Source organism: Macaca thibetana, chromosome 17 (assembly GCF_024542745.1).
Source record: "Macaca thibetana thibetana isolate TM-01 chromosome 17, ASM2454274v1, whole genome shotgun sequence".
NCBI lineage: Eukaryota > Metazoa > Chordata > Mammalia > Primates > Cercopithecidae > Macaca > Macaca thibetana.
In genome coordinates, this window is record NC_065594.1 from 51,343,000 (window position 1) to 51,358,809 (window position 15,810).

At 34.1% G+C, this 15,810-nt stretch overlaps 1 protein-coding gene across 2 annotated transcripts in view; it reads right to left on the minus strand.

Annotated features, from left to right (window-relative positions):
• Positions 1–1,058: 1,058 nt before the first annotated feature.
• The window catches only part of DACH1 (dachshund family transcription factor 1), a 430,832-nt gene continuing 416,080 nt past the window's right edge, over positions 1,059–15,810 (minus strand). For both annotated transcript variants that reach the window (XM_050766573.1, XM_050766574.1), the window contains one exon: positions 1,059–3,776. In XM_050766573.1, coding sequence (XP_050622530.1) covers positions 3,739–3,776 — 38 coding nt within the window. In that variant the 3' untranslated portion in view covers positions 1,059–3,738. The remainder of the gene's footprint in view (positions 3,777–15,810) is intronic.

Sequence of the window (15,810 nt, forward strand, 5' to 3'; positions counted from 1 at the left end):
AATGTTACCACCAAGCCTGCACACAAGGAAAAGATATTTTTGCAAGGCAATTTACAACAGCTTTTTGATTCTATGAACATCTGCATTTCCCATATTTTAAAAATGCAATCCATATAACTTATATTTATAAGATACTCTCCTCTAGTAATAAATAGGTTTGTGAACATTATAAATTTGCTAGTCTCAATGAAAACACGTGGGGGCAAACCTAAATTCTCACTGAGTTTCACTAACATCCGGAGACTGCATGATGTTCTAGTGCTCGTCTTACTGACATAAACATATGATGACAGAAGACAAAAATGTGTTTATAATGGTCACATAAACATTTTCGGTTTTATTAAGGAAAAAAATCATAATTTAATATATTGTTTCAAGAATTCATTAAAATCATACCTTTAGACAGAAAAATTCATTTTCCATTCTCTTGGGAATGTTTAGAATATTCACAGAGATAGCAACCCGAGATTTCCTCAAACACTGCACTTTTGATTGATTAAAATGTTTATATATTATTAAAGGATACTGTAATTTCAAACTTTCTAAAGGCATTTTTTTTTCCAATGATAGAGATCAAAAGCAAAACACTGAGTTAGAGTTACAAATCTCCACTCATAGATATGGGAATAATATATTTTGTTCCATCAACGTGTCTACTTTACATTATTCAGCACAAAGCTTTGTGAAATAAGAATCATGGGAATATAAGAATATAAAGAAAAAAGGTACAAATAACAGCTTCATAAACTGAGAAATGTACATAAATAAATCATGTATATGTGGGCAGTTTGCTTAGCTGGCAAGAAACAAAATATGGAAAATCTGCTTGTTAAACAATAACTACAGAGTGTGCTTTTATGATGTTTTTCACCACAGTAATTCATATTAGAGATAGAAGCAGTTGCATGTTAAATAAAATCATTGAGCATTGTTCCCCTTGCATTGCAAAGAGCTGACTTATGTTGTTTTTAGATGCCTCCCATTAGAAAGTAAATATTCCTTCAATGCTATGCATTTCACAAAATTTAATAAAGGCGAACTGTAAATAAAGTCACAGGGAGATTTCAGACAGTTTTATTAGGAGATTGTTGAAAAGAAAAAGAAAATTAAATACAATAACAGTAAACGTGGTTCTCACATTGAAACCAGGCTCAAATAACTAGGCTACCATAGAAAAATTTCCAATTCTTGCATTATGATGTAAAAACAGATTTTTGTACAGATTTTGTACAACAAAATTCGTAATAACCTTTTATCATTTTTAGAAAACTTTAAATATATAGATAAAAATAGACAATTTTCATAGGTCCTACATGAAGATGAGTATGTTCTGTTCCAAGGGCTTGCATAGAGCGCAAATGTGGTTATAATATAGAACAACTAGACATTAATATTTTTAGGATTACAAAAGCATGGAAACCATAAAATGGGCACATTTTACTTGTTTATGCCAAAACACAAATTTCCAAACCAACCTGTATAACTAAAATAGGGAAAAAATTAAGTTACAGACTTACAATAACATTTCATGAATTGTAATATTTACAACATGTTAGTAAGAGTCTCTCTTAACATACAGCTGATAGCTTTTTTCTTTAATCCTTGCTAAAATTTCCTTTTATTTCAAATCAAACACTAAAGCATTCTCAAAGGTCTTCAAAGTATGTATTTTAAAACTATTTAATCCACGTAACAGGTGACTCTATGCCAGGAGCAGAGCAATGGCTGATTCTACTACATATGTAAGTTGTAGGCTTTTTAAAAAATCTTTCAAAAAATGTATGATGCAAAAGCTTGACACAAGTCCATTCAATTTTAAGTGTTGTAACCCTTTAAAGACTGCATATAGGGGAAAAAAATACATAGAACTAGGAAAATAATCTCTTGTGCTCAAACAACAAAAGGTGGTTATGGAAGAACTATGCTTAGAAAACCAAGTTTCTACAAAGCATTTACTAACAATACTTTAAATAAAAATAATGCTCCCTTTGTAAGCAAGCTAAAATAGGAACTATACATATAACTTTTTTATGGTATCAAAAAAATGAACTTAGCTGGTTAATAGTGAGCTACACAAAAGAATTACGTTCCAGTATTGCAAGGAAGACCTAAAAGGTATAGAAGCGTAATGCTAGAATATCTATAATGTTAATTTTTTCTTAATCAAGTAATTAATACCCAATCAGAACTATATTTAAACATTTTAAGCTAGTTTTCTTAGACATTGAAGATTTTGCTGTTTTGTGGTAATAAATAACGTTACGATCATACAATTATAAGATGACAGAAAAATCATAAAATGTATAGTGACTGTACTGATTCATATCAGTCTTTAAAGGTGTAATACCAGATATGCAAAAAACAAAGAGAAGGTAACTTTAGCATGTGATAAGCACTGTTTGCCGCTTTACTTCCAGTTATCTGCACAAAAGTGAAAACACATACTGTAACTTTCAAAAAGACAGTGAAAATAACACACAGCCACCCTTCCCTCTGACAAGGGTGGGAAGCACAGCACATTTTAACTGTATCACTCAGCGCTACATGGTATTGGACTGGTACATCAAGGTTTGTTAGATTTTGTTTTCAGCAACATTAACATAATATGACATTAACATATAAAAATATTTCTGGTGTTTTGATTTGCTGTTCAGCCACAATCCATTCCCAATAGTGCAGCTTGGGGCACTAGCTAGGGTTCAATATACAAATAAAAGTGGCTGACACAGAGTTCTGATGCCACCAGATGCTTAAGATCTCATTCATTAATACTGTGACTCCAGACAAATATTTACATGCCTGCATGCGTTAAAACCAGAAAGCCGTCTTTCTGACCGACAGGGTGACAAAACATATTTTCTAAAATTTTCATTTTCCTAAACTCTAGTATACTACTGCATACATAATACCTTCCTTGTGTGTTTTATGTTTATATACTGTACATATGACCAACAGTTTGAATAAGAAGCAACATTATTATCTTTAAGTCTATCTACCACTACCAGTTTGGAATGAAAACATGTTACATTTATATATTTTTTTTTATTTTTAAGAAAAGACCTTCAGCGAAAACTTTTGGCTTATATTCAATGCTTCTTTTCAGATACGCAAAATGTTATTTCATTGGGTTGTTGTCAACATCCATTTGTTGGTCTTTTGGAAAGTATGTGAAAAAAAATTCTTCAGGAGAAAACCCACAATTAGAGTTTGAAATTGAATGTAACAGAATATCACTCTTGTATTTTTTTTTTTTTTCAAGAATCCTCTATGCCCCCTACAAGTTCTTTCCAAGTGTTCTTGCTGGTTTCTGGAGGACATAATTCTGTAAGTCTGGGTAACCACTGCTACAAGAGTCTTTTGATGTGCTCAGATACAGAATTTTCAGAAGAGGAAAATGGTTCATTCCATTAGAAAAAAAAAAAAAGAGCTAGGTCTTATTCAGACCTGCCTTTAACTCTGTATACAATTGTCCAGCAGCAAGTTGCAGTAATTAACTGTAAGAACTTTGATACTTGTACATTTACAAACATTCTCAGGTCTCTGGTATGAACCACAGGTGAAAATCAATGGAGGAAACTTTTTTTTTTTTTTGTAGAATACTTAAACTTTTAAAGAACATTAATACACAAAATTCAGGAAGTTCCCTTAAAAGGACTTTATTTTTTCTGAACTTTCCCATGACGAATGTCTGACTGCAAAGTTCTTTTCTATAACATGGATTTCTTCAACAGGAAAGATTCAGTACATGACAGTAGTTTTCAAATACAGTCTTCCATCTAGAAATGAACAGTAAAAAATTAATTAATGACGTGGCATTTGGGGTACAAATGTGCATGTAAAAATGATGTAACGATATAAAATTTGAGGTTTTTATTAGATCTTTACTTGGTTAAGAAGTACTATTTTTTCACATCTTCTCAAAGTTAATTTCATAATTACACTGAGTTTATGTGGCTGAAAAGAATACAGCATTTCTACTTCTCATAAATATATATTTGTTATTTTGATATCAGTTCCAGAGCACTCAGAAAATAGCTAAGAGTATGTGTGTGTATTTTGCTGATATGCAAAGTTAGTTGATTTCTGTTGAATAACAATTACTTCCTTCAAGCTTGCAGAACCAAATTTTCTCTGAATGCACTCAGGTGTATCTCCATCAGGAGAGACTGAACTCCCATCTTACTCTTTAGCAGTGTTGTTAAATATACCATGTAATGTAACTATTGTACACATTCGTTGCTATTTATATGAAAGCCACCTAGGTTATTTCATCACTGTCAATGAACTATAGCCTTTACCCCTTGAAGTGAGATTCATCCAACAATTAAATATTAAAATGTAAACACTGTATGTTACTCAACTTTTACTAATGAGCAAACACACAGTTGTGTGAAAAAGAAAAGGAAATCAAATATTGGAGACATCAAATAAGTCCATTTGAATGAAGCACAAATAAGAAATAGGAAATTAAAAATCCAAACCAAAAATAAAACAATACCAAACATAAGCCTATTTCTCAAATGTTTAATACACTCTAATCTGTCCACTTCCTGGTGTGGCCTAAACTTTGTATATATTTGTCTAATGTAGGTCTGAAATTCAAATTTTAATATATACAGTAGAAGGGAGAACAATCAGAAAAGGAAAGTTTTCTGAGCTTTGAAAAGTGCATATTGCCATGTAAATGTTTGCAAAATGTCTGGTAACTTGAAGAATTAAAAATGTAAGAAAACATAAATAACCTATAGTACATTCAGGAAATAAAAAAGATAGTCTAAATATTTGTGGACCTCACCTTCAACTTTCATACAACTACTTTTATACAATCTATAGTGGATATAGTAAGTTGCAAGGAACTTACATAGAAATATTGGTAAGCCCAAATTACATGTTCCTCTCATTTTTTTCTATTTTGTATAATCCTTCCTTTTTAAAAAATATTTTTAATTTTTGTGGGTAAATATTAGGTACATGTATTATATTTATGGGGTGTATTACGTATTTAGATACAGGCATACATGCATAATAATCACATCTGGGCAAATGAGGTGTCTGTCACCTCAAACATTTATTCACTATGTTACAAACAATCCACTCTCTTTCAGTTATTTTAAAATGTGCAATTAAATTACTGTTAACTATAGTCTCTTTGTTGTGCTATCAAATGTTAGATTTTATTCATTCATCCTATTTTTTTGAACCCATTAACCATCCCTGCTCCCTCCCCATTCTCCCCACTAACCATCCCAGTCTCTGGCAACCATCATTCTACACTCTATCTCCACAAATTTAATGGTTTTAATTTTTAGCTCCCACAAATAAAGTGAGAACATACAAAGTTTGTCTTTCCGTGCCTGGCTTATTTCACTTAGCATAATGACCTCCAGTTCCATCCATGTTGCTGTAAATGACAGGGTCTCATTCTTTTTATGGCTGAGTAGTACTCCATTGTGTATGGGTACACCATTTTCTTAATTCATTCATCTGCTGATGGACAACTAGGGTTGCTTCCAAATCTTGGCTATTGTGAATAATGCTGCAACAAACATCTTAATAAACATTTGTAGCATTGAAATACTACCTCCAAGATGTCATGAAACTCTGTTTTGCTCAATGATATATCCCAAGCATAGAGTATACAGTAGTCCTCCCTTATCTGTGCTGTATATGTCCAGACTGCCAGTGGATGCCTGAAACCATGGATAATAGTACCAAACCCTATGTATACTATGTTTTTTTATTTGTATACATACATACCTACAATAAAGCTTAATTTATAAATTAGGCACAGTAAGAGATTAACAATTGTAGATAATAATGATGCAATTATAGATACATGGATAATAATAGAAGAATTATAACAATATACTCTAAGTTATATAAATGCAGCCTTTCTCTCTCTCAAAATACTGTAACATTTTCAAACTATTGTTGACAATGGGTAACTGAGACTATGGAAAGATAAACTATAGATGAGGAGGGACTACTGTAAGTTTAGTAAATATGTGTTAAATGAATGCATTAATCAGATATAGGTCTTTAGAAAGATATAGATTTCATATGGTTTACATAAAGTAGATATTGAATTATACATATTATATTACGTATATGTAATATAATATGTATAATTACATTGTATGTAATATAATATGTATAATTCAATATCTACTTTATTTATAAAGTATTTTATTTTATATATATTATTTTATTATATATTATTACATATAATAATATATAATACTATAAATGTAAATATAAAAACGTATTATATCATGAACATCCCAAATCCACAATTTTCCCTCCCAGAGGCAGGGATGTCCATGAGAGTAGCCTCAGACTGGCTAAATGCTAATAAGTTGTGTCAAATATCAGTTGCCTCTCTTAAAATTAATCTAGTTCAACTTTAATAATAATAATAATGATTACTTGAAAGTTGTTAAATAGCCTTAGCTTTTCAGGGCTGCGCGTGGTGGCTCACACCTGTAATGCCAGCACTTTGAGAGACTGAGGCGGGAGGACTGCCTGAGCCCAGGAGTTCGAGACCAGCCTGGTCAACATGGTGAGACCCCATCTCTATTAAAAAATAATAGTTACTAAATGAACAAATAAAAAGGAAATATCCTTAGCTTTTCAGTTCAGCAATCGTATACTAGGATTTTTCTTAACAGTTGAAACATAATAATCACAATAAAGATCTACTCCCTCAAAATAGCATACATGTTTGGATATGAAACATAACCTAAGATTAACCAATGAAAACATGTTTTTAATCCTACTGAACTCTAATTCTGAGCAACGATGTAAAGAAATGCAGAAACTGTGTCTAATTCTCCCTGTAGATATGTATAGACGTGCAGTCTAAAAGGATTTTACCTCTTTGGCCCCTAACTATTGTTTCTGATTGATACTAAATATTACTATAGTTCAGCAGTAGACATTGTGGTATTAAATAAAGATTGGAACCTCCTAAATCAGGTATTAATCAAATACTAGTATCAAGGCCATATTATTTAGGTAAAAATTTATTTCCAATTAAGGATATGGCAGTACCATATTGACATATTGTGAAACATTTGTTGTTTTTGTATGGAATATGGCCTTATTTCTTCTGTTTGCTTAGCTTAATTGCACTCACCTGTGGGACCAAACTCTGTTTTTCTCAGTTACATTATAGGAGTAATATATAATTATTTGTGATTTCAGCATAGCAGGAGTTTCAATTACTCACTCAGTAAACAAACCTAATAATATTATAAAAATAAACAAAATAAAAATTTCTGTCTTTCGTATATTTACTACCACCTGGCTAAAAATTGGACTGTTCTAAAGATAATTTTGATTCGAATGATTTCTACTACATAAAGCAACACTGATTTGTTTAAAAATCTAGTAATAGAGAATACAGAAGTATCCAAAAAGATAGTGTTGCTACTTTTGCCAAAGCTTTCTAATTCTTAATCCCTTAATTTATTTATCCCTACTTAGCTCTCTTTTCAATTGTCTCATTATTTGTAGCATGTATTCAATTATATTGAGATTATCATTCCCATTCTCATTTTTTAAAAAATACACAATATTTCCTAGGATTAAACAGAGGGAAGAGAGACCTTGTAAACTTCCCCAGAATTCAAATTTCATTAACCTAAGTCCTTCATAAACTTTATAAAAAGTAATAATTTGCTCAAAAGTAACATTTCAGTGCTTGCTGTGGAACTCTTAACTCTCTGTACAATGAAGAAAAGCCACTAAAATATTAAATATAGTTTTCTAATCTTCTGTGATCTACAGTATATTAGGTAGAAAGAAACTAGAAGCAAAAAATGGATTTATACAAATAATCCATTAAGTATAAATACTTGTTTAAAAGACCCATATGTACATTAACTAGTCAAATTATTCTCCATGGTCTACAAAGTGGTACCTAAGCTGGTGCTGCTTCTCCTCTTCAATCCTATCTTTTACTTCTCTCCCCTAGGTTTAGTGGCCTGTCTGTTCTACAGCACACCAAACTCTATATTGTGTTGGAACACTCAGGCCTGTTCTTCCTTCGAGAAGCCTAGAATACAAGTACGCCCTCTTTCCCCACTTCCCCTTCCGCTGCCTCCTATTGAACTTCTCTGAAAAGAACTCCACTCATTACTCCTCAATACTATCACCGTAAGAATTACTCTATAGTAATCTCACTTTGAAGTCATATAAAGTGAGCCTTCCCGACGATAAGCCCCGTGGAAGAGGCAGCTGCCTCTTTCTACCAGTATTAGAATGAGAAGGCTTCAGCATGATGTTTGCATTAAAAGTTTTAGTGTGGCCTCAAATGTTAAACTTTTGAAGAAAGAAATTCATTAACATGTCTATGTAATAAAAATTATTAGCATGTTAGAAATTTTGAAGTTTATCTAAAACTAAATATTTTAAGTAAAACTCTCTTAGATTTGGAAAATATACCAGTAATAAGTATTTCATAAGCATCTTTACCATGGGTCTTATGTAAAACATGTTTATAAAAATTACATAATTATGCGCTCAGCATCTGATCTGCTGTAATTCTACTTTTAATAAATATGTCTCCTGTTAAATTTTTGACTAATGTTCCTAACAGATGGACAGATGTATCAAGCATTAAAGATGTCAGCTATAAAATAGATCCCACCTGTCACATTCAGGTAGTTAGACATCAGAGATCCTCTACTTTAGAATCCACCAGAGGCAGAAATGCGCCAGGCACAGACAGACCCTTGAAGACTGACTATCTTTCTTTCTTTTACAGACCCTTATTTTAAAAGCAGTTCTATCATATAATTTTGTCATATTTATTAAAACATACTTGTAGGTCAATAAAAGCCTGTAGGAACAAAATTTTAAACAAATGTTATAATGTTCCAGAGAAGTTACATTGGCCCTGTAACCCACAGTAAATAGTTGCATATGGACATACCCAGGGAACTAACAACAGGCTTCTGAATTATGGGGCTGTGGTTCTAACTCAGCCTTCTGCTAATAAACCACTTGAATGAAAGGCGGATAGCAAATGTGCTAGAAAGGATATATGGTCCTATAATTCAAACTGTGCTATGTCTGTCTGTTATATAATAATGGTCTCAATATTCTTTCCTTTCCTGACTCTTCAAACAGCAAGAGAAGTCATGGGCCATGGAGAAGACTTTGCAAAAACGAGCTGCAGAAGAGAAATTATTGGAATCCCTGGAGCGTGTCCATGGCTGAGGCCTCATTATTCAGAGGTGTGCTGTTTACATCTGGAAACTCAGAGGGCTTATTCATACATTTTTTTTAAGGGTTACTCATTGTACATCATACTTACCCTCTAACTAGATAATCTCATTCCTGCCCACCACTTCCTACATTGTCTTTAGTTCTTTCTGTATGTGTTTGACACAGAAAAAATATATTTCTTGTTTGTTCCTTATGCTGAGCCAAGTTTACCAATCAATTATTCCTTGATATCTCAAATGGATGAAAGCTTTACAGTAAGATCAAGTAAACTGGCAATAATGATTAGTATCAGTAAAGCTAATATTTTCTGAGCACCTGTGATGTTCAAGGTGCTATGTCGATTTTAAGCCTAAACTTCCCACCAACCCAAGAAAGTAATGCTTCTTACAAATAAAGCTATTAAGGCATAGAGAGGTTAAGTATCTTTCCCTTTTTCACAGAACTAGCAAATGGAAGTGCAGCGATTTGACATTTCTGTGAATTCAAATTTCATGTCCATTCTACTCTATCACTTTTCCTCTAATAAGCAACTGGACTGTCCCCGGAAAAATATGTCTTTGACACACAGAATTATAGGACTGACTCCTAAACACCTAGTACCATTTGTCTCGCTGCCTTGTGAATCTGCTCTTTGCCTTCCTCCTGGGGGCAGGGCTTCTTTTTAGCCTGCAAAGCCTCCGTTGGACAACCTGAAATCAGAACTAGAATTCTTACAGCCCAGTTTCAAAGAAAATACCTTCCTTTAACACAATGATTGTTTGCTTTTGCAAGGGAGGTTGATATGACAGAAAAATCATCAAGCTAAACTTTGTGCATGGGAGTACTTAATTAAAAACTCTGTTCTAATTAAAAGCATTTGGGAGTAGGGGTTGAGCGAAACTATTTAAATTACAAATTCCTAATAGTTTCAAAGTTCGTTGTGATGTGATGCTTACAGCTATAATTTGGTGTATAAGAAAGTAACTCGTGTCTAAGAAAGCATTTGGTATATAAGAAGGATCACTGAATAGTTTATTGCGAATGTGAATTTTGGTATGTTGTTTGTTACTATGAAGATTTAGATCTACAGACAATAAATTGAAGAAAAACTTGTAAATTATTTGTAAAACTGGATCTCAGATTTTATACTACAATTGAAACCATCAAATCAGACCCAATCAGTATAGATATTTTATATATTTTGTTTACTGTGTCTGAGGAGAGAGACAGAAGTCTATCTCAAAATTTCTAGTTTTGCATTCGTGGATTAAGTTTAATGTTTGGTTTAATATTTTTGCATGTATTATTATATGAAGTTATTGTTAACATCTAATACATATAGACAGATGCAGAATTTGGCTTTTATTCCATATATAAAAACTAGATTATTAAATAGATTGATCATTTATTTTAAAAACTAATGAGGTTTGCTTAATACCAATCAAATGGCTGGGCACGGTGGCTCACACACACCTATAATCCTAGCACTTTGGGAGGCTGAGGCAGGCAGATCACGAGGTCAGGAAATCGAGACCATCCTGCCATCATGGTGAAACCCCGTGTCTACTAAAATTACAGAAAATTAGTCGGGCGTGGTGGCAGGCGCCTGTAGTCCCAGCTACTCAGGAAGCTGAGGCGGGAGAATGGCGTGAACCTGGGAGGCAGAGCTTGCAGTGAGTCGAGATCATGCCACTGCACTCCAGGCTGGGGACAGAGTGAGACTCTGTCTCAAAAAAAAAAAAAAAAAAAAAAAAAAGAAACAAAAAACCCTGCTCACATTATATGACAAGATTTTATATCAGATGACATATAAATTAATACAATTTCAAATTGACACCAAAAAATCCAATTTATCCACTGTGGAAATCATGTCAAATCCTTAACTATGGAGTATGCCTGTGAAAGGTATCACACGATGTGCAAATAGATTTCTGTTCCAGTTTTGAGAGTAACTCCCTCACAAACATCCACAAGGATCTTTTACACATCTTTTGTACAAAGGACTTAACAAATTGCATTTTCTGTTAGGAAGTCGCATTTTTAGACGGGTCATCTATTTGTTCAAAACTTATATCCAGGCACCTGTAATCTAGTGATATTTGCTGCTTTCACAAAACAGTTGTATATGCAGATGTCTCACTCTTTCAGAGCTGAGGAAAATATTAACACAACAGAGGGCAAACACATCACATCACATGTCCAGAAAGTTTAATATTTACTTAAAGAATCTGAGGTTAATATAAAATATAGTAGCCGTGAGTCTCTCTCAACATAATGTCTTCATCATGTGAAGTAAAGGAAACCAAAATAAGCGATGAAAACAAATGTTAATGATTCATGTGATATTTGATAAGACAACGAAAGGAAGTCAAAATAAAAGCAAACAAACAGGAACAGATGGGAAGGATCTTTGTCAAGTCATAACCCCTCTTCTAAAATCCCCAAAGGAAGAAGCTAATTAAAGAAAATATTGTTTCTTGCTTTTTTTATAATTTTATATTTAGAGTAAGAACATTCTGCTACTGCTAAAGCAAAAAAGCTGACACAACGTCTACATTAAACATGAGAAACATTTTGGCGAGACTGGTTTCTGAACAGGCCCATTTATAAGAAGATACTGAATAATTATCAATTCTTCTCATGAAATGCAGATAGTAACAGTGCAAGTGATTTCCAAACATTTGAAGACTAATATATTAAAAGCTGTGTTGTTTAGATATAATTACAAAGTAAAAACTGGAAAAGTAGTAACAGCTTCTGTGTTTTCTTTTTTTTTTTTTTTTTTTTCTCAAGGTTGTAACTGGGGAACCTGAGGCCTACAGAGTTGGGTCAAGGTGAGAGAGGACTAGACATCATATTAAACCTCATATCCTTTTTATATGCTTTTTCCATTAGCACTGGGTGCTATTCTAGACAATAAGCAAAGACAGTGTGCAGGAAAGCACAACAACTAGGGTACTTTGTCTGTACACTCCAAATACAACACAGTAAGAAATAGATAATGAAGTGGCTGGGCGTGGTGGCTCACACCTGTAATCCCAGCACTTTGGGAGGCCGAGGCAGGTGGAGGCCTGAGGTCAGGAGTGTGAGACCAGCAAAAAGCTGTCTCTACTAAAAATACAAAAATTAGCAGGGCGTGGTAGTGCATGCCTGTGATCCCAGCTACTTGGGAGGCTGAGGCAGGAGAATTGCTTGAACCTGGGAGGCGGAGATTGCAGTGAGCAGAGATGGAGCCACTGCACTCCAACCTGGGCAACAGAGTGAGACTCTGTGTCAAAAAAACAAAAAGAAATAGGTAATGAGTTACATAATAGACCAACATGGCTCCGCTTATTTGAAATCAGAGTAGATAATGTGCCTTATTTAAAAGGGCTGGTATGCTCATGTTCTCATTCATAAGTGGGAGTTGAACGATGAGAACACATGGACACAGGGAAGGGAACATCACACACTGGGGCCTGTCGGGGGTGGGGGCCAATGGGAGAAAGAGCATTAGACAAACACCTAATGCACACGGGTCTTAAAACCTAGGTGACGGGTTGATGGGTGCAGCAAACCACCATGGCATATGTATACTTATGTAACAAACATGCATGTTCTGCACAGGTATCCCAGAGTTTAAAGTAAAAGAATTTATTGCATCATTAAAAATTAAAAAAGGCTGGTATGAAGTAAAGTTCTTGATTGTGGCTAATAATTAGACCAAAAAATTATAATCACAAACTGCTTTTATATACTTTTCAGTTCTCTTCAAATAAGAAAGTACATGCGAGAACACAGGCCAGTTGAAAACATGTTCTGAGAACAAGAGATCATCTAAAGCTATAAAACACAGTTTGATAAGGTACAGGCTTACCTCCTTTTATTTTGCTTCATTTTATTGTGGGACACAGATATTGTTTTTTTCACAAGTTGAAAGTTTGTGGCAACTCCACACTGGGGAAGTTCCTACTTAATGTCACTGTGTCATATTTTGGTAATTCTCACAATATTTTCAACTTTTTCATTATGATTATACCTTTTATGGTGATCTGTGATCAATGATCTTTGATGTTACTATTGTAACTGTTTTGGGGGTTCCATGACCTGTGCCCAATTAAGACAATAAACTTAATAAATGTTGTGTGTGTGTTCTGACTGTTCCACCAACAATTGATTATCCCACCTCTCTCCCCTCCCTTGGGGCTCTCTATTCCCTGAATCACAACAATATTGAAATTAGGTCAATTAATAATCTTACCACAGTCTCAAATGAAAGGAAGACTTGCATGTCTCTCACTCTAAATCAAATGCTAGAAATTATTCAGCTTAGTGAAGAAGGCATGTCAAAGTCCTAGATGACCAAAAGCTAGGCCTCTTGTACAGTTTGCCAAACTGTGAATGCAAAGCAAAAGTTCTTGAAGGAAATTAAAAGCTACTCTAGTGGACACACAAATAACAGAAAGCAAAACAGCCTTATTGCTGATACAGAGAAAATTTGAGTGTTCTGAATTAAAAGATCAAACCAACCACATCCCCTTAAGCCAAAACCTAACCCAGAGGAAAGCGCTAACTTCATTCTGTTCTAAGAAGGTGAAGAGAGGTGAGGAAGCTGCAGAAGAAAATTTCAAGATAGCAAGGTTGGTTCATAAGGTTTAAGGAAAGATGCCATCTCCATATCATAACAGTGCAAGGTGAAGCAGAAAGTGCTGATATAGAAGCTGCAGCAGATTATCCAGAAGATCTAGCTAAGATCACTATTAAAAATAGCTATAATAAACAACAGATTTTCAATGTACACAAAGCAGACTGCTGTTGGAATAAGCTGTGTCATCTAGGAATTTCATAGCTAGAGAGAAGTCGATGCCTGGCCTCAAAGTTTCAAAGGACAGGCCAACTCTCTTATTAGGGCCTAATACAATAGGTGACTTTAAGTTGAAGCCAATGCTCATTTACTATAAGAATTATATCAAACTTACTCATCCTGTGCTCTGTAAATGGAAAAACAAAATCAGGATGACAAGACATCTATTTATAGCATAGTTTACTGAATATTTTAAACCCACTGTTCAGATCTACTGTTAAGAAAAAAAAGATTTCTTTTATTATATTATTGTTCATTGACAGTATACCTGGCCACTGAAGAACACTGATGGAGATGTACAACAAAATCCATGTTGTTTTCATGCCTCCTGATGCAACATAGATTCTTCAGCCCATAGACCAAGAAGTCACTGGACTTTCAAGTCTTATTATGTAAGAAATACATTTTGTAAGACTACAGCTGCCATAGATAGTGATTCCTCTGATGGGTCTGGGCAAAGTACGTTGAAAATCTTCTGGAAAGGTTTCAGCATTCTACATGCCATTAAGAACATCTTTAATTTATGGAAGGAGGTCAAAATATAAATATTAACAGAAGTATGAGAGAAGTTGACTCAAACCCTCATAGATGTCTTTGAGGGGTTCGAGACTTCAGTGGAGGAAGTAACTGCAGAGGTACTGGAAATAGTAAGAGAATTAGAATTGCAACTGGAGCCTGAAAAGGTGACTGAATTGCTGCAATCTCATGATAAACTTTAATGGGTGAGAAGTTGTTTCTTACAGATGAGCAAAGAAAGTGATTTCTTAAGAAGGAATGTTCTCCTGGGGAAGATGCTGTGAACACTCTTTAAATGACAACAAAAGATGTAGAATGTTCCATAAACTTAGTTGATAAAGCAATAACAGGTTTCATTCAAGAGGAATGACTCCCCTGAAGGAATTTCTATTGTGGGTAAAATGCTGTCAGAAAGTTTTGCGTACTATAGAGAAATATTTTAGGAAAGGAAGTCAATAGATGCGACGGCAAACTTCACTGTTGTCTTATTTTTAAAAATTGACACAGCTACCCTAACCTTCCGAAACCACCACTCTGAACAGTCAGCAGCCATCAACATTGAGAAAATACCCTCCAGCAGCAAAAAGATCACAACTTGCCAAAGACTCAGATGATTGTTAGAATTTTCAGCAATAAAGTATTTTAAGTTAAGGTATGTACACTGGTTTTTTGCATCATTAATAGACTACAGTATAGTATAAACATAACTTCTATATGGAATGGAAAACCAAAAATTCATGTGACTTGCTTTATTGTGATATTTGCTTTACTGAAGTGGTCCGTAACCAAATCTGCAATATCTCTGAGGTATGCTTGTAACTACCTTTTAAGACAAAGACAGTAAAAATGAAACCCTGTTATTTCTATGAAAAGGAACTTTGTTCCAGACTCCAGGTAAGCGCAAGTTATAAGGAGAGACCTGAACTTTGGCAATTCAACATTTTGAAGCCGGTGTAACTAGACTATGAGAATTGTGGAGCTAGAAGAGATCCTCACTGGGCAAGCTGATCTGACCACAACGTTCTTTCTAAATGGGAAACTAAACTGATCAGCAATCCTCTGAACTGAAGAATGAGAAAAGAAGGCTTTTGAAGATCTACACATGACTATGGAGAAGCCCAGCCAGTTTAGAGTTATTTAGTCAACTCTAGCCATAGGCAAAACACTTTCCTAAATGGTCAGATCAGCTTACATCATCTCAGTTCCTCCTGGAAGTGACCTTGTTGTCAGTATCTTAAAGA